The 21,849-nt window shown below is 44.5% G+C and overlaps 1 protein-coding gene across 1 annotated transcript in view; it reads right to left on the reverse strand.

Annotated features, from left to right (window-relative positions):
* LOC125435522 (very-long-chain 3-oxoacyl-CoA reductase-B-like) overlaps nucleotides 1-21,849 on the reverse strand; it is a 43,537-nt gene that overhangs the window by 11,060 nt on the left and 10,628 nt on the right. Inside the window, exons 4-6 of the mRNA XM_048501717.1 lie at nucleotides 7,772-7,882; nucleotides 3,536-3,600; nucleotides 2,556-2,600 (exon numbers count right to left, since the gene is read on the reverse strand). Of these exons, the coding sequence (XP_048357674.1) occupies nucleotides 2,556-2,600; nucleotides 3,536-3,600; nucleotides 7,772-7,882 (221 nt within the window). The remainder of the gene's footprint in view (nucleotides 1-2,555; nucleotides 2,601-3,535; nucleotides 3,601-7,771; nucleotides 7,883-21,849) is intronic.

A 21,849-nucleotide genomic window follows, 5' to 3' on the forward strand; every position in this document is an offset into this window, starting at 1 on the left:
GGTGCCATCAGCTTAAACAAACGTGGTCAATACAACAGGTTGAAGCGCATCGTGGTCAGGTAAGGGAGACTTTCCTTATTCACTATATGCTTCAGAACAAGCAGAGTCAATGAGCTATGCAGTGAGTTGGAGTCCTTCCCCTGTTTGTTACCAGGAAAGCAGATGCTTCGTGATTCCTGTCTGTTAGCCCCTCGCTTTCCAAAGGTGGTTTGTTCTTCCCTCTGAGCCACTTTTTTTTGCATTTGTACAGGCCCGTGCAAAATGGCCAGGATTCCCACAATGAAAACATTTTTTCACAGCACAGGAAGTAGGAACGGCAGAATCAGCAGGAAAAATCCCTCATACGATGATTTCTCAGCCGCGTGCTCTCTCTCAAGCCTGGTAGTCCCTCTGTTTCTGGTGGTCTAGCAGCTTGGCAGTGACGTAATCCAAAGTCAGCGTAGGATTCCGCGACGCTCTGGAAACTTCATACCAACTTTTCCCTGCTGCTATACTACGACTAACTCATCAGATGAACTTTGAGGGAATCTTCAAACTGTAAACCTCGATCAGCGAAGCTGTGCAAACAGTTCACGCATCTGCTTCAGATGCTCAAACACAGATCCTCCTGGCCTCAGTTTGAGATTGTTCAGTTGTCTTGTGAGGAGGACCTTTGCCCCTGCCGACTCATGTTGATAGATGCCTTTCAAAGCCGCCCACGCTTTGGCTGCAGTCTCGGCTTCTCGCAGATAAACCAACTGTGAGTTTTCCACTGCTAGCACAATAGACGCACGTGCTTTTTCATCTGCACGTCGCTCAGCAACTGTAGGGGCCGCTGGAGGGGTAGAGATAACATTCCACAGGTCCTCACGAATGAGATAGCTCTGCATCTTCTGGCTCCAAGCCACATAGTTATGCTCATTCAGCCTCTCAAACAGCAACCCGGACATTGTGGAAGCCATGGCAATAGCTGAGTCACACAGCACGCAGTACACTCACTGTTACTCACGAGTAGCACGTAGGAGCTTGGCCCATAACCTGAGAAGGATCCACTCAGCAGCGGTCATGGTAACAGCAGAAGCAGTTAAGGAAAAGAAAACACAGGAACCCAGGCGCTGTTCACTTCAAAGAACAGAAGGGTTTTATTCCCTGTTTCCAAAAGCACAAAACAGTCTGACAGAGTGCAGCGCAGCAACTGGATAACCAAAACCCACATAGAGCAAACTGTTCTGTGCATACATATAGAGACATTCAACCAATCAGGGAGCAGTGATGCAATCACACTAGATGTGCTTGGTCATGGTTGCATCACCCACCTGAAACTAGGTGAAAGGTGGAGGATTGCATCAGCCAAGCTGTCAAGTAGATTTTGGTGATCTAATTGTCAAGTCCAACAAGAGGGTGTGCTGCGGGAGGGGTCATGGTGCCGTGGGGGGCCACGTGGGGGCAGAAAATATAGACTGCGCACGGGGCGCAGTTTGGCACAGCCACGCCTCTGGTTAGCGCATAAAGGTAGATCTTCACATGACAAAAATGGAACGATTTTGTAACTTCTGGCCTATATTTGAGCCTGAATGTGCAGGTATTCCAGGAGGTCTGAAAAATATTTCGTAGGTTCCTCAAGGGTCAGAAGGTTGAGAAATTGGTATTGACCTTTAAAGCCATTCGTGGCCTTGGCCCTGCTTATCTAAGGGACTGTATCTCCCCCTATATCGCCCTTCTAGGCCCCTCCGCTCATCAGAGGTGGACCTACTGGTGATCCCTGGCCCCAAGGCGATCCGGCTGGCCTCTACAAGGGCCAGGGCTTTTACTGCTCTGGCCCCTACCTGGTGGAACAGGCTTCCAGGTGAGATCAGGGCCCTGTGGGACTTACAAAGTTTCTTTTTTAATTTTAAAGAATGTAAAACAGACCTGTTCCGTCAGGCGTTTGGCCAGCTGGGATGATGTCAATTAGCCATAAAAACATCTGGCCTCCCGTGGGTTCATAAAAGGGGAATAGAAGAGCTGAAGCCATCTATAGTTTAATATTTTATGTATTTTAGATAAATTATATATATGATGTTTTAAACTTTTATTGTTGATCGAAACCGCCCTGAGCCTTCGGGGAGGGCGGTATATAAATATAACAAATAAATAAATAAATAAATAAATAAATAAATGAATGAATGAATGAATGAATGAATGAATGAATGAATGAATGATAGATAGATAGATAGATAGATAGATAGATAGATAGATAGATAGATAGATAGATAGATAGATAGATAGATAGATAGATAGATAGATAGATAGATAGATAGATAGATAGATAGATAGATAGATAGATAGATAGATAGATAGATAGATAGATAGATAGATAGATAGATAGATAGATAGATAGATAGATAGATAGATGCTGGTCTAAGAGAAAAGCAGTTCTAAACAACAGGTGTGTAATCTCCGAGTAACTTGCTCAGGAAGCAGTATCGTTGCAGCACAACGTACGGTTCCCAGCCACGTCACACAAACCTGACATTCTGCATACAGGATAGACAGATCTGATAACCAGCAGGGATAGGAGTCTCCATTTCACTCACCTTGACAAACGAAAGCATATTGCAGTGCACGATGTCACCTATAAACTAAAGAGAGTGGAAGAGAATATGGCGTTAGCAGTCCGGCTGCCTGAACCGCCTCAAGTGGGCAGTGATTCAAAGGCATTTTTAATGGTGATGAGCATCCATACAGGAGCAGCAGTGGCGTAGGAGGTTAAGAGCTCGTGTATCTAATCTGGAGGAACCGGGTTTGATTCTCCGCTCTGCCGCCTGAGCTGTGGAGGCTTATCTGGGGAATTCAGATTAGCCTGTACACTCCCACACATGCCAGCTGGGTGACCTTGGGCTAGTCACAGCTTCTCAGAGCTCTCTCAGCCCCACCTACCCCACAGGGTGTTTGTTGTGAGGGGGGAAGGGCAAGGAGATTGTAAGCCCCTTTGAGTCTCCTGCAGGAGAGAAAGGAGGGGATATAAATCCAAAATTCTTCTTCTTCCTCATACGAGAGGGTTCAAAATACTTTCCTTGTAGGGTTGCTAACTCCAGATTGGGAAATCCGAACCAATAAATGGCTAATCAGTGGAATGTTGTGATGACGAACCCTCCTCCAATTGGCAAGCAGGACTTTCAAAGGGGTGGGTGACATTCTATCCCCTCCCCACCAACCTAAGAGCAAGCCTGGGCCAAGGTCACCCAGTGGGAGGAGCAGAGAAACAAACCCAATTCTCCAGATAAGAGTCTGCCTGTCATGTCGAGGAGTGGGGAACCAAACCTGGTTCTCCAGATTAGAGTCCCCCACTCTTAACCATTACACAATGCTGCCTTTCATCTCACCAGCTCTCAGCCAGCTACAGCCCTGCAGGTGGTTCTACTACACACCGACCTGGCCAGTATGTGCATTATTGGTCAAGTGTCAGAGAAATTATACAGCCAGAGAAGGTGCTGAAGGAGTGAGTCTTAGGTCAGTGCATAAGAAGAGAAGGAAAAGGCATCGAGACTGTGTTTCATGCAGGGAGCACACTCACCTCGTCAAGGTGGTCTGTAGAAAGAAATTTTCCGAGAGGATCAAAGCCGATACCCACATTATTCACTGCAGAAAGGTCAAAGGGCACCATTATAATTTAGCGGCAAAGGGCACTGGCCACTCTTCTTCCATGTGAAGCAAACACATCTCGAATTAGCAATGCCAGCTCCAAGCTGGAGCTTTTGAGGGTGGAGCCAGGGGAAGGGGAGGTTTGGGGAGGGGAGGAGCTATAATGCCATAGAGCCCACCTCCCAGAGTGGCCATTTTCTCCAAGGGGAACTGATCTGCGTTGCCTGGTGATCAGTTGCCATCCCAGAAGATCTCCAGCCACCGCGAGGAAATTGGCAACCCTACTCTGAATGCTAGGATTCCCAAAAGGATAGATGGGAACATTGGTGGATTCCGCACAGCATCAATATGAGGATGATAAATATGAGGATGTTATAAAAAGCATTTTACTACCAATAATGGGAAATGTGCCTTCCAAAATATCAATCCCAAAATTGCTAAACAGTAATGATCCTTTTACACTTGGGAGAATAGCCAATTATTTGCTGCAAGTCATGTCCTTAACAGGTATGTAAAATATGCAAGTATAAAATTATATTTAAATGTGAAATACTCTACACCTCTGGTACTCCTGGGTTATTATAGAAGGTGTATACAAGGAGCTCATTGTTATTTATTGCATTTTAATGGAAATTTAATTAATGTATAGCATTAATTAGTATATACCATTTATAGATCCTGGGGAAGGTTATACCTTTTTAGTAAATAGGCTGTGAATAACGAATGGCTAGAAATATCTTAATCCTGCCTTTTAAGTGTAGTTGTACTATATCTGTTCACAATTCCGTGTACAATGGAATGGTCAAATTTTTTTAATCTATATTATATTTTTATAAATGAAGTGTGATCTTAGAATGTAAAATTACTCATAGAAAGCATGTACAACTCTTTTAAATTTAATAACGGTCTATATTCACGCTTGTATACCTTATGCCAATAAAGGTCTATTGTGATTAATTAGAAACCCAACCCAAGTTGACGACGTTTCCGGCCTGCAGAGTGAACAAAAGCAGACCAGAAATGCCTTATTTCTCTCACCCAAAGCTCTTTATTTTGTTTTTGAAGGTTCCTTGATCTGGAATGTAGGAGGCCCGCACATTTTGTTCCCCCTCCTTTTTGGGTATTTCACTTAACAACTTAACCATGACCAGATATTTATATTTGTTAATTGAGCCTAAACGGCGATGGGCAGTAACGCCAGCTAGAGGTAATGTTCTACCTTCAGCTCTTCGATAAGGGAGAAGACTTCGGCTCCTGCATCATGAGAGAAAATGTACCGTATATACTCGTATATAAGTCGACCCGCATATAAGTCGAGGCACTTAATTTTACCACAAAAAAATGGGAAAACTTATTGACTCGCGTATAAGTCGAGGGTGGGAAATGCAGCAGCTGCTGGTAAATTTCAAAAATAAAAATAGATACCAATAAAATTACATCAATTGAGGCATCAGTAGGTTAAATGTTTTTGAATATTTATTTCAAAGAAAAAAAACAGTAAACTGGCCTCTGTAAGTGGAAAAAAGAGAGGGTCAACAAGAAACAATATGGTCTCAACAGTAACTTTAAAAGTACAAAAACCTTAGCTCAATCAGCAACCAAGCTAAAACACAGGAGTTAAAATCCTTCAAAACTGGATTCCTCATCATCATCTGTATGTCCAAATGTAACCCAACTTAGATTTTAAGAAGGATATTATCAGAAATGGAAAAATTCTACTATTGGGGCTTCCCATTGTAAACAATGGGGATGGGGCACCCTTTTGGGGATCAATAACTTTGGATCCCCTGACCCAAACTTCACCAAACCTGGCTGATATCATAAAGAGACTCTCCTGATGAGACCAGCCAGGTTTGGTGAAGTTTGGTTCAGAGGGTCCAAAGTTATGGACCCCTGCAAAAGGGTAGCCCTCCCATCTACTAATAGCTCCCATTGAAAACAATGGGGAATGGGGGCACCTCCTTTGGAGGTCCATAACTTTGGACCCCCTGAACCAAACATTACCAAACTTGGCTGGTATCATCAGGAGTGTCTTCTGAGGGTAGCCTGAAATTTTGGTGTCGCTAGCATAAAAACTGCGCCCCCTGCTGGCCGGCAAAGTAAAACACACAAAAAATTTTAATGACCCGCATATAAGTCGAGGGGAGCTTTTTCAGCATTAAAATTGTGCTGAAAAATTCGACTTATACATGAGTATATACGGTATTTGTGAGGTCGGCTGTGAAGAGTCTGTTTGGCATATTATATTATAGTGCCCCTTGTATGTGCCTGCAAGAGCCAGTCTTCTAGCCCCCTTGTCAACAGACAAAGCCGAGATAAGGGATCCACAAAAAATTATATTTCTTTTAAATAGCGAGAACAATGTGATCTTAGGGGCTGTGGCTAAATTCTTGTGTATGGTTTTTTTAACATGTCCTTAATCATGTTTCTATTTTTATTGAAATCCCTATTTTGATTTTTATGCCAATAAAGGTTATGAAATGAAAATATTTTGTTTTTGCCCCTCGCCCTTCCCATTTTGTGTGCTGCAGCAGATTCTCCGCGTGGATTCCCCATGAAGGTTGTCTCTGCTTGTAGCTCATCCATCCGTGATTTCGCCTTACAAAGTAGATAAATAACGTTTGTTTTGCCTAGCGATCCCACGCACATCTTGTTTTTCCTTTTTTGTTTTGAGGGGGATGTCTGTGAAGCTACGGCAACACAGTTAGAGAAGCTGCAATATGCTCATATTTGTATCACTGTAGCTTCACAGATATTCCCCTCAAAACAAAAAAAGAGGGAAAATGACATGGATCTTTTTGGATCTTTTTGAACTGCCTTCAGGAGGTTATATTTCCGTTGTGCAGAATCCACCATTGATCAAAATGACCCAAAGTTTACAGTTTGTTTGTTTTCTGCATTGTCATTTTGGACTATGGGGGGAAAATAACCATTTCATATTCACACATGGGCTATTTCCGCACAACCAAAATAAAACATTTTGACGCAGGAAATAAAATGTTTCCTCCATGGAGTTCTGCTGGGCTCCCCAATGCCGCTTATGTTCTCAAAACATTTTATTTCCAGCCTCAACACTTTTTAAACGAATTCACTTTTATAATGATTCTTGAATCTGAAATGTTTTCAAAACGTTTTCTCCTTGCTGTGCGGTCAAATAAGGAATTGTTTTAGTTCTCCACCCTAATTTGTAGCTCCATGGCCCTGTTCTATTTTGCTATTCTCTTGCCATCCACCAGTTTATGCTGATTCTCTGGCTGCTCACCATTTTCTGTAGTTTCCAAAGCACGTTTTCTTACCTGCCATCACGGCTATCTGCCTTTTCCTTCATCGATGCACAGTAATAAATTCATTGTAGCCTGACTTTTAAACAAATGTGCTGTTGCCATCTTTTTTTAAAAAAAATTGTCTGTTGTGAGTTCAACACTTTGTAGATTGAAATGATCGAAGTCTCGTCAAAGCATTGAATCCATGCATGCATATTTTTTTTAAAAAAAGGAAACGTTTTCAGTGTGAACTACTGGAAGCATTTTATTTTGATGAGCTAAAATATTTGCAGAACGTTTTGAAAGGCAGACAAAAACCCACATTCTGCAAACATTTTAAATGCTTCATGCAGAAAAGGCCCATGTCTGCTGTTAGGAAAACAAGCAAGACATTTTTTACATTGCAGCTTCAACTTGCAGAATATGATCTGCCAGAGCAGAGGGGCACAGGGCTCAAAACCTGGGATTGTTTTATTAATTAATTAATACACTAATTAATATTTAATTAAAATTTCATAGGTTCATGGGTTTTTTATACCGCCCTACCCCCAAAGAGCTCTGGGCGATGAACAACATAAAACACGTATATACAATAACCCTTAAATACATTAAAACAATTTAAAATGCAGCAATCAGTAACAAACAATGTCCGCAATAACCCTCATTAAAAACCTCCCCAAAGGGGAAAGAAAACGGGTCCCATAGATGGTGAGGAACCCAGAAAGATAAAGAAGAAGAGGAGGAGGGGGGCAGGGGGCACCTGTCAGCGACTGGACACTCCAAAAGCCCGGCGGAACAACTCCGTCTTACAGGCCCTGCGGAACTCACCAAGATCCCGCAGGGCCCGGACAGCTTTATGCGACGGACTAGTCCTTCCCATCAAAATAACAAAGATGAGGATTTACCCAGAATGCCAATCTTCAGACCCTGCAAACTGTCTCGAATGGACTCATAGATTTCTGAGCCCCGAGTGAAATCGGCTTGGATCACCATCGTGCTTCGGCCATGTTTCTCCTCTAGGAAGGAAAAGCAGAGAGAGTTTCAAAATTACTCCCTGGTACCAAACAGTGAGAGGGTGTTGGGGGGAGCGGGATGCTCCAATCAGACTGCAAAACAGTGTTTTGAGAATCTGATCTTGTAGCTCATGAGCACACACGAATCTGCCTTACATTAGGTCAGCGTCTAAGTCCATCAAAGATGGTGTTACCTACTCTGGCTGGCAGCATGGTCTCACACATGCAGAATAATGCACTTTCAATCCACTTTCAATCCACTTTGAAGCTGGATTTTACTGTGCGGAACAGCAAAATCCACTTGCAAACCATTGTGAAATCGGATTGAATGTGCATTATTCCGCCTGTGCCGAAGGGGCCACTGTGACGACCTTCACACGACTACTGCCCAGTCCTTTTTATTATTTATTTATTTATTTATTTATTTATTTATTTATTATTTATTTATTAATTTTATATACGCCCTCCCCCTGAGGGCTCAGGGCGGTTCACAACAAGGTTTTAAACATACATTAAAACATAGTTGAAATATCAGTTACCTAAAAACAGAACCCATTTAAAAATGTGGATGGCGTCTGGCTACCCTCCCCTCCCCTCCCCTTGTGCCCACGGGAGGCCAGATGACTTGGTAGATATATTTTTAACCAGGCTGGCCAAACAGGTCTGTCTTGCAGGCCCTGCAGAAACTCTGTAAGTCCCACAGGGCCCTGATCTCCCGAGGGAGCCTGTTCCACCAGGTAGGGGCCAGGGCTGAAAAGGCCCTGCCCCTCGTCGAGGCCAGCCTGATCATTTTTGGGCCAGGGATCACGAGTAGGAGATGACTGGGACTGAACCTTCTGCATGCCAAGCAGGTGCCCAGCCACTGAGCCACACCCCTTCCAGTGTATCCTCCACATTGCAGAGAGAGTTTGTGACAGCTGACTGGAGGCACCATGGAGAAGTCAGGAACTAAGGAAGGAAAGTGCCGAAGGAAGGTGCTCAAAGCTCGTACCTTGCCTGGCGTTTTGTGCTCTGTGCATTTCTGCTCCTTTCCCCCTATCTTGGCGTTTGCGAAGAGTAGCCTTGGACGCTGCTCGCTTTAATTTGGAGATGACTGGGATGGAACCTGGGACCTTCTGCATGCCGAGCAAAGGCTGTACCACTTAGCCACAGCCCCTCCCCCCATGTTTTCTTTTTTCCAAACAATAGGGGCTGTTCATGTCAGACAGTAGAACAAAAATGGGAAAGCAAGAAGCGCCCAGACCTTCCCTGACGTTAGATGGGACAGCCAATTGTTCTCTGTGAGTAGTAAGGACAACCCTCCCCTTATCATCTTCCAATTTGACAGGTCCGCCTCTTGTTGGACTCTTTCATTTGGGGCAGTCTGGGCCTGGTAGGGGACATGACTGATTGGCCTGTGCCTATGTTTGGAAGATGCCCCCAGTGTTTGAACGGGCCACTGTTTGTGCCTTGGCACAAAAACCTGAGTTCTAAATAAAATAAAATAAGGTAGTGCTTTGTTTTGTCTTTCCAGCCCTCTGGCAGGGGGGGGGGGGCAGGCGTTGCATCAGTGTTTGAAGGGGGCATCGTTTGCAGTATGGCACAAACACAGAGTGGTCTTTCTCAGTGTCTCCCATATGCCAAAGTTTTGTGCAGAGCCCCTGTTACAGCCCTCCCTCCACATTAGCTATGAGAGAGAGGGGGGGGGGTTAGCTAAGCTTAGTTTCCCCCCCCCACCCCCACCATGGAGAGTGCACTTTCTGTCCCTGGGACGTATTACAGGAAAACGGGAAGATTTCTTTCTGTGCCGTGCAGAGTGTTTTACAAATACAAGCCACCGGGTGGATGTGTTTCATCAGAGTTTGTGGCTAGAGAACTATTTTGTTCTCAGGGTGGCCAGATAACATTTTGAATATGATTGAAGTCTATAAAATTATGCATGGGGTAGAAAATGTTGACAGAGAGAAATTTTTCTCTCTTTCTCACAATACTTCAGGAACCAGGGGCATCCATTGAAAATGCTAGTAAGAGTTAGGGACTAATAAAAGGAAACACTTCTTCACGCAACGTGTGATTGGTGTTTGGTATATGCTGCCACAGGAGGTGGTGATGGCCACTAACCTGGATAGCTTTAAAAGGGGCTTGGACAGATTTATGGAGGAGAAGTCGATTTATGGCTACCAATCTTGATCCTCTTTGATCTGAGATTGCAAATGCCTTAACAGACCAGGTGCTCGGGAGCAGCAGCAGCAGTAGAAGGCCATTGCTTTCACCTCCTGCAGGTGAGCTCCCAAAGGCACCTGGTGGGCCACTGCGAGTAGCAGAGTGCTGGACTAGATGGACTCTGGTCTGATCCAGCTGGCTTGTTCTTATGTTCTTATGCCGGGGCGAATCTAGGCAAACTAGAGGCCGGGGACAAAATCTGAGTTTGGTGCCCCCCCACCCCCACCCCAGGTATGGACGACCACCCTCCCCCACAATGACCAAACAATGATTTTTTTGCACAGGCTCACAAAACACCTCCCACCACCAGCAAAACATACATGGCTTTCTCCTCACCAACTCTTTCCTAATTGTGTCCTCACACCAACCCTAAGGAGGTAGGTTGTTAGCCTGGAGAAAACAGCTCCAAGCTTTCTCAGTGCAAGTGGGAATTAACTTTTTAAGCTACGTAAATCTCTCACAAGTCACCCCCCATTCCTGAAGGTTTACTTCAAGCAAACATCAGCATCATCTCTCACAAATCACCCTCCTACTCCCCAGCAAAAAAACAGGCATGGCTCTCCTCCCCACCACTTCTCTCTTAATTTGGTGTTCCTCACATCAACCCCCGTGGGTGAGGTAGGTTGCTAGCCTGAGAAACAGCTCCAAGCCAGTGCATGGGGAATTAACTTTTAAGCACATGTAAATCTCTCACAAGTCACCCCCCCATCTCGAAGGCTTTACCAAGCAAACATCAGCATCATCTCTCAAGCAAAATCACCTCCTCCCACCCCCCAGCAAAAAACAGGCATGGCTCTCTCTCTCCCACCCTACTCTTCTCTAATTGTGTCCTCACACCAACTCCTGTGAGGTAGGCTGCTAGCCTTGCAGAAACAGCGCTTCCCAAGCCAAGTGCATGGGGAATTAACTTTTAAGCATGTAAACCTCTACAAGTCACCCCCCCATCTGAAGGTTTCTTACCAAGCAAACATCAGCATCATCTTCTCACAAATCACCTCCCTACTCCCCAGCAAAACAGGTGCAGATGGCTCTCTCCTCCCACCTCACTTCCTCCTAATTGTGTCCTCACATCAACCCCCCTGTGAGGTAGGTGGCTGCTAGCCTGAGAAAACAGCTCCAAGCCAGTGCATGGGGGAATTAACTTTTAAGCATGTAAATCTCTCACAAGTCACCCCCCCATCTGAAGGTTTACCAAGCAAACGGTCAGCATCATCTTCTAGTTCCTGCTTGCTGCTGCTGGGCTCCTGCCCAGCTTTGCCTTTTCCTGTGCCTGCTGCTGGGGAGAAGGCTTCTGAGAAATGCCACACTTAATTTAAGGCGAATAAGGCATGCTGGGTTAGAGGGAGGGGAGGCGAAGCTCCCCAGTCCTGCTGCTCGGAGCCCAGTGGGACTTCTCCCCCGCCCCCTGGACACTCCAGGCCACCGTACAGAGTGGGCAAGGCTACGACAGGCACTGGGAGCAGTCTGCTGCTTCAGTGCCTGCTTTCTAGGGCTTGCTCAATCCCTCGCTCTGTAGGAGGATGTTTTGGCGCCCCCCACGTGACCTCAATCGATGCGCCCAGGGACAAGGGGTACCCCATATCCCTAGGCAGGAACGCCAGTGTTCTTATGTTCTTATTAATGCTCCCGCCTTCCCACTAATTATATGAGCAGAGGTTCAGATTTCCCACCCACCCCAAAGGTTGTGCCACTGGAAGCTGTTGAAAGCAGTAGGAAGCAAACCCATCTCTCTAATCCCCTTGGGAAGACCGTTTCCCCTGATCCCCTCAGTAAGCGGGTAAAAATGTGTATTTACACATCTCCAGGAAGGAGTTTGGCAGCCAATACTAGTATTTAGTAAGAAATCACAGAACAAATCTGTGCATTGAAAACAAGCAGTTTTCTGCCTCCTCTGTTCCAAGAAGAGCACCGCAATGCCCACTCTCTTATTTATTTGTAAATAAACATATTAGCTGCAAAATAATTTTTATTTATTCCTATATTTATTCATTTATGTATTCCTATAAGTATTCCTATATTTCTCCACCACCGGGAATTGCACCCCTTGATCATTTCTCCTGAAGTAGCGTGTCTGTGACTTAAAGCAGCTTTCAAGGGCTACCTGGTCCTGAGAAAATGACCAGTGGGGGATTCGAGACCACCTTTAGCAAAAAAAAAATATTTATGAATGTTCTCTAGCTTAAATGTTTCAAGAAGTAATTGACAACAAATAAAACAAACACAGCCAACAACTTCTGCAGGTAACATCCACATTACAGCAATCCACCCTCTTATTCTTTCACATCTTTGAGACCCTATTAGGATTTGACTCTATTTCTAATTTACTCCATGTTTCTCCCTATTTCTTTGGCATTTCTACACCATCTAATACTATAGATTCAGCACAGGTAGCCCCTCCTCCCTTCTACCAACTTACCTCCTCATTTTAAAAAGTTAAGAAATACACACACACATTATTTTAAATTCTTACATAGCACACTCTGGTGTGATAACGCTATTGCGACCAAATTAGGGATGTGAAAAGCTGCTATAGGGCAGATGTTCCCACAGAACTTGACCCCCAAATGCTTCTATTTGACTGACCCCGGTTAAACGAAAGTCTGTAAATTAACAGCTTTCCTCCTTTAACCCATGTTTCAAATGCTTCCTATTTGCCAGTGCGAACTACAGCAAGCAGGAAGCGTTCTGGTTCCCCCCCCCCTCCCCTTCTGTCCACCATTATGGGGGATTCTGCAGACAGCTGCCATTAGAGTGAATTCTCTAGGTCAGTGATGGCAAACCTTTTCGAGACCGAGTGCCCAAATTGCAACCCAAAACCCACTTATTTATCGCAAAGTGCCAACACAGCGATTTAACTTGAATACTGAGGTTTTAGTTTAGAAAATATGGTTGGCTCCGAGGTGCACATTACTTGGGAGTAAGCTTGATGAAGCAACCGTGAAACGTTTCAAATGGGTGAATCACGACCCTAGGAGGGTTTACTCAGAAGCAAGGCCCATTGCCAGCAACCGAGCTTACTCCCAGGTAAAGGATCGTGCCCTGTACAGGCCTTTAAATATGCGTAAAGCATTTTCTGCCCCCCCCCCCACATGATGAACTCTGTGCACGTGTGCCCACAGAAAGGGCTCTGAGTGCCACCTCCGGCACCCATGCCATAGGTTCGCCATCACTGCTCTAGGTGGCCGCCATTTTGTGGGCGTGTAAGGGATTCTCGGATGTGCAGTTCACAGGGAAACACAGCTTAACTAATTAACCTCAAGATCTCCGGGTGGGCAACCATCTCACGACATTGTTTTGCATATTTTCGGCTGCAATTCCTGTTTGTTCTCTTTGCAACAAAGCAGCAACAGGCCAAACTGACTGTTCAGGTTTTTTTTTAAGTTGAGTCTGGATTCCTGGAACCCAGCTTGGGTTCTCTGCAGCCATACAGCAGCTACAGGGAAGGTGTTTTTTAAAAAAAATAAAGGCGATCCCAAAGAGGTTTGGGACTGGATACCACGGCTGTAGTTGGTCACTGTGTGAACAGAATGTGGGCCTTGAGTCTGATCCAGCAGGGTTCTTTGAACGTTTTTATGTCCTGCTTTTCATTAAGAACATAAGAACGTAAGAACTAGCCTGCTGGATCAGACCAGAGTCCATCTAGTCCAGCTCTCTGCTACTCGCAGTGGCCCACCAAGTGCCCCCTGGTTCTAGTATTGTGGGAAAGAGAGAAAAATTTCTCTCTGTCAACATTTTCTACCCCATGCATAATTTTATAGACTTCAATCATATCCCCCCTCAGACCTCTCCAAACTGAAGAGTCCCAAACGCTGCAGACTCTCCTCATAAGGAAGGTGCTCCAGTCCCTCAATCATCCTCGTTGCCCTTCTCTGCACTTTTCTATCTCTTCGATATCCTTTTTGAGATGTGGCGACCAGAACTGAACACAGTACTCCAAGTGCGGTCGCACCACTGCTTTATATAAGGGCATGACAATCTTTGCAGTTTTATTCTCAATTCCTTTCCTAATTATCCCCAGCATAGAGTCTGCCTTTTTCACAGCTATCATGCATTGAGTTGACATTCCCATGGAACTATCAACTAAAACGCCCACTTGCTGTGGGGCCAATCAGAAGTGCATTACAAGCTGTAGTTTGGCTCATAGATGCCTTTATGTAGCATCACCCAGTTCCTATGTCTCTGTGGCGTTCTTGTTTTAGAGCAGAAAATCCTATTTCTGGATCATAGCCTTCCCCCAACAATCTCCTCACTTTTGTTCCAGTCCTATGTCACCCCAGAGCACCCTGTGGCAGAAGGCAATAAGTCTTTCTGTTTAGAAAAGAACATAAACAATTGCTAGAAAAATATACACAGAACTGCTCAACTCTTTGTTGTCAACAAGAGCCTATTTTGTTGGTCTCCCCACCCCTCCCTCTGATCTCAGTGATAAGACCAGCATTTATCTTCATATTCCATGGACCCCATAACATGAGTCCTGTGCCTTCTCTGAGATGGACTGAGGCCCAGCTGAGAAGGAGCAAGTCTGGACAAACCCTCCCCTTGATGCCATCACATGCCCCAGAAACAAAATCTCACAGAGAAATTGGGTTCCCTTTCAGGAGCAGTGGCGTAGGAGGTTAAGAGCTCGTGTATCTAATCTGGAGGAACCGGGTTTGATTCCCAGCTCTGCCGCTTCAGCTGTGGAGGCTTATCTGGGGAATTCAGATTAGCCTGTACACTCCAGCACACGCCAGCTAAGTGACCTTGGGCTAATCACAGCTTCTCGGAGCTCTCTCAGCCCCACCTACCTCACAGGGTGTTTGTTGTGAAGGGGGGAAGGGCAAGGAGATTGTAAGCCCCTTTGAGTCTCCTGCAGGAGAGAAAGGGGGGATATAAATCCAAACTCTTCTTCTTCTTCTTCTTCTTTGCCTAGTCCTCAATCATTAATCAAAACCTCCGATGAACTAACCAAGGTATGTTTAGACATGGGGCACTACTGGATTAACTCATTACCCAGCAAAGACCTAGGTTCACGTTACCATCCCCCAGTCGATAAGTTTTCCAATCATACTGACTCAATACAGGCCAAATTGCAATTTCCTTCAAAAATCCCATATTGATGAGATAGCCAAGAGTCACTCTTATTTGGGGTTTAACCCTTCACGAAAGGTTTATTTTTTAAAAAAAATCAGACTTTTTGTCAAACCCAGAGCTTACCTCAGGTTTGTAGAACAAATACCCTCCCTATTATTGGAACACGCCTGAAACTGTTGTGCATATCCTTTTTATCTGCCCTGTTACTTAATGTCAAGACACACCGTTCCCGACCTTGAGCCTGATTCCAAGCTAAAGAACCTCTATAATTTAAAGTTAGTACAACTGCTGGACCGTAGCCAACATGAGTATTATCGGAAAGCAAAATCTTTTTATTGGAAAGGCTTAAGATGCGTGACTCGTCACCTTAATGATACCAATCTCTATCTCGTGTTCATTCTGTATCTGATTTTAAATCCTTTTATATTTCTCTTTTATCCAAATCCAAATCCAAAACCTTTATTAGGCTTTTCTCTTTTATATTTATTCTACTTAATGCCTAATAAAGGTTTTGTTGTTGTTGTTGTTGCTGCTGTTGTTAGAAAAATACCCCTATTTGTTCCTGGCCCCACTGTGTACATTTTTTGATCCACACTCCAAGCCCAGTTCAGACTTATTATATAATGCGAGGACTTTAAACAACAGGGCCTTCTTTTGCTCTCCTTGATTTGCAAATGTTCCCAGGTAAAGGGAAACAAGTCACTGCTCAGACCCCAGGCTGGGCACACAGCAAGGCGAAGAGCACAAGCCAGCAGCTATTTCAATCAGAAGGTATCAGAAGAAAAGGTCTTCTTTACTTTCCTGTGTGAGGAAAGAATTGGGTCTGTAACAGTCGTGTCTTCACAGCCACCTGCCATAGCCCTTTGCTCCAATTCCGGTGACATTCCAGTTCTGTGGGACTCATTCCATAGCTTGCAGAAACACGTCTTTATCCCTCTAGCATTGCCAACCTGCAGATGTAGGGTGGAAATCTCTGAGAATCGCGACTGCTCTCCTTACAGAGACTGGTTTCCCTGGAGAAAATGGCTGCTTTGCAAGTTAGCCGCTTTGGTGTCAAACCCCACTGAAATCTTTTGCCTCCTCGAATTCTGTCGTTCCCAGTCTCCACTCCCAAATCTCCAGGAATTTCCCAACCCGGAGTTGGCAACCCTAGCACTCTCTGTCAACCAAAAGACCACACAACTAGTCGGCTCCCCATCAAAAACCCACACAGAATAATATCTATATATATAAAAATCTAACAGTGTGTTTGTCTCTGATGGTCTCCCTCAGAAGCTGCTGGACGGATTGCCCCCAAATTTTCACAGGACATCCCTCCCTGTTGCAGGCAGGTACTCGGACCTTCAAACCACCGAAAGTCCATACCTGAGCCAGGTAAAACATCTTTTTCCTGGCGCACCAGGCCATGAAGCTGACTGTGTTTAACTGTCACCCTTAGAATGTCCGTGCAGCCTGTCTGTCTGTGGCCTGAGGGGTTAGGATGTTCGTGCAGATGGGCAGAGATGAGCAGTGGAAACAGTAAATAGGTAACACTGTTAGGTAATACGAGTGGAAGTGAAACACAGACACACTTTGCCGTGTGAGACGTCAGGTGGGGTTCCCCCCCCCTCACACGCAGGTAACTTTCACTCTCTGTGCCTCACCCAATACTACCACACAATACACATCCAGCTCATCCTCACACACCTCACTCTGCCCTCCCTCACATCCAACCACCACTTACCCACTTCCTCACCCATATTCGCCACAGCTCTCTTTTACTAAAAGCAAGCTGCAGTTTGCCTTTTTCTTCTAAGAAAATCCGTGGGCGGGGGGGGGGGGGGCAACCAACACTACCGGCTCCACTTCTTTTGCACATGGCCCTCTAAGAACCCAGGGAGCTGGCCTCGATCTGAGCGCCTCACCCCCCTGCCTCTGCTGCCTGACTGGGAAAGCCTGCTTGCCCCAGTTCTGGTTTATTCAAGCCAGGACTGTGTGTGTCAATCAGCCTTATGGACAGCAGGATTCGCACTCTGGACAGTTCTGTTGTGGAATGGGAAGGGTTACCTTATACTAAAAAAAAAAAACAAGACAGCACCATATAACGACGTGCATTGAAAATGGAAAGAGGGATTCCATTTGACCACCCCAAAAGGCTATGCTGCGGATCATTGGACCTGCGTGGACATCTGTGTGGGGTGCGGACTGTGATGAGAAGGACAATTGCCACAGCAACGCGTGGCTGGGCCCGCTAGTTAAATATAACGATTGTATTAAATACAGAACTACAGATAAACCCAAATCCATTTTCAGTGCAACCAAACTGAATCCCACTAACTTACTGACTGCATGCATTTACTGCTTGCCACGCCATTCAGATTCAAATCAGCCCCCACTCCCAAAAATGAAACTAGATATGACAGAAGAAGAAGCATTTGGATTTATATCCCACTTTTCTTGTCCAGAAGGAGTCTCAAAGCGGCTTACAAATTCCTTCCCTGCCTCTCCCCACCACACCTTATGAGGTAGGTGGGCCTGAGTTCAGAGAGAACTGTGACTACCCAAAAGTCACCCAGCAGGCTTCACATGGAAACAAATCCAGGGAAACAAATCCAGTTCACCAGATTAATAATAATAATAATAATAATAATAATAATAATAATAATAATAATAATAATAATAATAATAATAATAATAATAACAACAACCCCCCAAAGGGCACTACCTTGGAGTGGTGGTGGGGCTTGTGTGCTCCAATGAGTCAGAGGGCTGTGCTGGAGGGCCACCCAAACCAGAGAGGCCTCTGATGAGGAGCCAGACTAAATGTGCCCAAAACCCAAAACCATGGTGAAGACAAGAAAAAGAAACTTTATACCGGATCGGTCGTCGCCCGGGTCAACAAGGACCGCGTCTAGTGCTGGAGTACCTGGACACTTGGCGGAAAATGGGCTACAGGACTCAGGATCTTCAGCTGAGCAACCAGGGCTGAAGACTGCAGGACTACTGGAAGTACCGAACAAACGTCGAAAATATTCGTGTGCAGAGAATAGAGAAATTATGGCTTGCTACTACAAATCAAACCCGTCAAAAAGAGGATACCTCAAACGAATGTACCAAGTCTGGAAAGAACTTTACCCAGACACAGAAATTACTGAGCAAAGACTTGCTGATCAAAGAAGATATATTGAAAGGAACAAGGTTTTTAGTGCACTAGAGCTAGCAGAAATCCAGCAGAAAGCACAAGACAATGGTATTGAAATACCAAGAAACACTCAAAGAAATTCAACAAAATTGGCAACAATTCAAGGACTGCAAGAGACAGAGGATGACGAGAAGGAAGAAACAACAATAATCACACCTCCAAAGGAGCCAACCCAAACAACCCAAAGTTCCCAATTGACAAAAAAGCAAGAAGAACTAATGCAGAAGATCCTAGAACACATGAACAATGCAAACGAACGTACAAGATTGCCACCATTGAAGATGGTTCCAAGGAAGGATCTGCTCAATTCACTGAAGGATGCAAACAAGGTCATTGCTGGAATCCAAACAATGTCACTGCATGAAACAAACCAGCTTATGTACAGCACTGCAGTAGTGATTACTAAAGAGCTAGGGGTAAAGATTCATCACCCAGAAAGAAGGCCGAAAATAGATACTCCAAAGTGGAAAATCAGACTGGGAAGAAAAATCAGCAAACTACGATCGGATGCCAGCAAACTGAAAAGCATGAAGGAGAAGAAGCTGAAAAATGACAAAATCAAGGCAGACCTAGTTAAGAGGTATCACCTGGACAAGAGGAAACTCAATGAGGCAATAGAGGTGGTCAAACAACAGCTGGTGGCAGTTTCAAAGAAGACTGCAAGATTCAAAGCAAGGGTTGCTCAATTCAAGCAGAATCAACTTTTCTACTCCAATCAGAAACGATTCTACCAGAATGTAAGTGGAGATGTGAAACGAAACACAGGAGAGCCAGACAGAGAACAAACAATTGAGTTCTGGAGAAACATTTGGGACAGCCCAAAGAACTACAACCAAAATGCAAGTTGGGCCAAAGATGTGGAGGCTGAACTGAGCAGCAACAACATGGACAACCTGGTAATAACAACTAAAATGGTTGGAAAACGAGCTAAAAAGGTGAAGAACTGGACTGCCCCAGGCAGTGATGAACTACATGGATTCTGGCTGAAGAAACTGACCAACTTGCATGAAAGAATTGCCCAACAGTTGAATCAAGCGCTGCAAACAGGCCAAATTGAAGAATGGATGACAACAGGGAAAACGTTTCTGATAATGAAAGACCAAGAAAAGGGAGCAATCCCTAGCAATTACAGGCCAATCACTTGCCTACCAACAACCTTTAAGCTTTTTACTGGCATATTAGCTGATGCAATACAAGACCACCTGGAAGGAAAGAACTTGCTGCCCCCAGAACAAAAAGGAAACAAACAAAATAGTAGGGGAACAAAAGATCAACTGCTCATAGATAAAATGATCCTTGAGAATTGCAAAAGAAGAAAAACCAACTTGCATGTAGCTTGGATTGATTACAGGAAAGCATTCGATTCACTGCCACACAGTTGGATACTTCATTGCCTGGAGATAATTGGAGTCAGTGAAAACATCAAGAAATTGATCAAGAATGCAATGCACACTTGGAAAACAGAATTAATAGTCAATGGAGCAGGAATAGGGGAAGTCAACATCCGAAGGGGAATATTCCAAGGAGACTCCCTGTCCCCACTACTCTTCATCATTGCTATGATTCCGCTTTCTATAATTCTGAAGAAAACAGGTCAAGGATATCAGACAGCAAGAAACTCACCAAAAATTTCACACCTTCTATACATGGATGACCTAAAGCTCTATGGAAAATCAAAAGCAGAGATTGAGTCACTACTGAACACAGTGAGAGTCTTTAGCACTGACATTGCAATGGATTTTGGACTTGACAAATGTGCAACTTTGGAACTCAGTAAAGGTAAACTTGCAACATGCGAAGGTGTGAATATGCCAAATGCCATAGAAATAAAGAGCTTACCAGTGAATGAAAGCTACAAATACTTGGGGATACTGCAAGCAGAGAACATCAAGCACGCAGAAGTCAAAGGCGCAATTAGGAAGGAATATCTTAGAAGGGTAAGAAAAATTTTGAAATCAAAGTTGAATGGAGGAAATACAATAAAGGCAATTAATACTTGGGCGGTACCTGTAGTACGCTACACTGCTGGCATAATTAACTGGACACAAGCCGAATTGGACATCCTGGACAGAAAAACAAGGAAAATTATGACCATCAATCGAGCACTGCATCCAAGAAGTGATGTAGACAGACTCTACCTAGCAAGGTCAGAAGGAGGAAGAGGACTGCTCCACATCAAGCAATCAGTAGAGGAAGAGAAAAGAGGCCTGAAAGAATACATCCAAGAAAGTCAAGAGCCAGCATTGAAAGAAGTCCACAAGGCTGAGATGCTGAAAGCCAAAGAATCAAAAGAGTATAGAGTCCAACAGTTTAAAACACGAAAGGAGCAGTGGCTAAACAAGCCACTCCATGGGCAGTACTTTAAGAACATTGAAGGGAAGGTTGACAGCAAGCAAACATGGGAGTGGCTCAGAAGGGGAACTCTAAAGAAGGAAACTGAAGGCCTGATTTTTGCTGCCCAGGAGCAAGCATTACGGACAAATGCAATAAAGACACGAATCGAAAAGTCCTACAATGACCCAAAGTGCCGGCTCTGCAAAGAGGGTGATGAAACCGTGGAGCACATCATCTGCTGTTGTAAGAAAATAGCCCAAACTGACTATCTCGAACGTCACAATAGGCTAGCAGCAATGGTGCACTGGAACCTTTGCAAAAAGTACGGCCTGCCCTGTAGCAAGACCTGGTACGAGCACAAGCCAGAGAAGACCACAGAAAATGAAGAAGCAAAAATACTCTGGGACTTTAGAATACAGACAGACAGACACCTGGCACACAACACCCCAGACATAACAGTGGTAGAGAAAAAACATGTTTGGATCATAGATGTTGCTGTGCCAGTTGACAGCAGGGTAGAGGACAAAGAGCTGGAAAAGATCACAAAATACAAGGATCTACAAATTGAAGTTGAACGATTGTGGCAAAAAAGAACAACAGTAATCCCACTAGTAGTCGGTGCTCTAGGAGGAATCCCAAGAAATCTTGAAAAACATCTGGAAAGCCTAAACTTGGACAGAACATCAGTCCACATGCTGCAGAAAGCAGCACTTCTAGGAACTGCACATATTCTACGCAAATACCTCTAATATCCTAGGTCCTTGGGAAGGACTCGATATTCAGAGATGAATTCCAGACACTTGTGCTGTGTTGTTATGTGTATAATAATAATAATAATAAATTCCCAGTGGTAATCGGCATGCTGGGCGCCATTCCAAAAACACTAGGGCAGCACTTGAAATATCTTCGAATTGACAAAATTAATATCTGTCAAATTCAGAAGGCAGCCCTGCTGGGATCCGCACGAATACTACACCGATACATTACAACTTCCTAGGCCTCTGGGTGAGGCTCGAATTGTAATGAAGGCCAACAACCTGCTAAAGATCTGGCAGCTGTGAAATCTACCATAATAATGATAATGATAATGATAATGATAATGATAATGATAATGATAATGATAATGATAATGATAATGATAATAGTAATGATAATAATAAGAAGAAGAAGAAGAAGAAGA

Source organism: Sphaerodactylus townsendi, linkage group LG06, assembly GCF_021028975.2.
Source record: "Sphaerodactylus townsendi isolate TG3544 linkage group LG06, MPM_Stown_v2.3, whole genome shotgun sequence".
Lineage (NCBI taxonomy): Eukaryota > Metazoa > Chordata > Lepidosauria > Squamata > Sphaerodactylidae > Sphaerodactylus > Sphaerodactylus townsendi.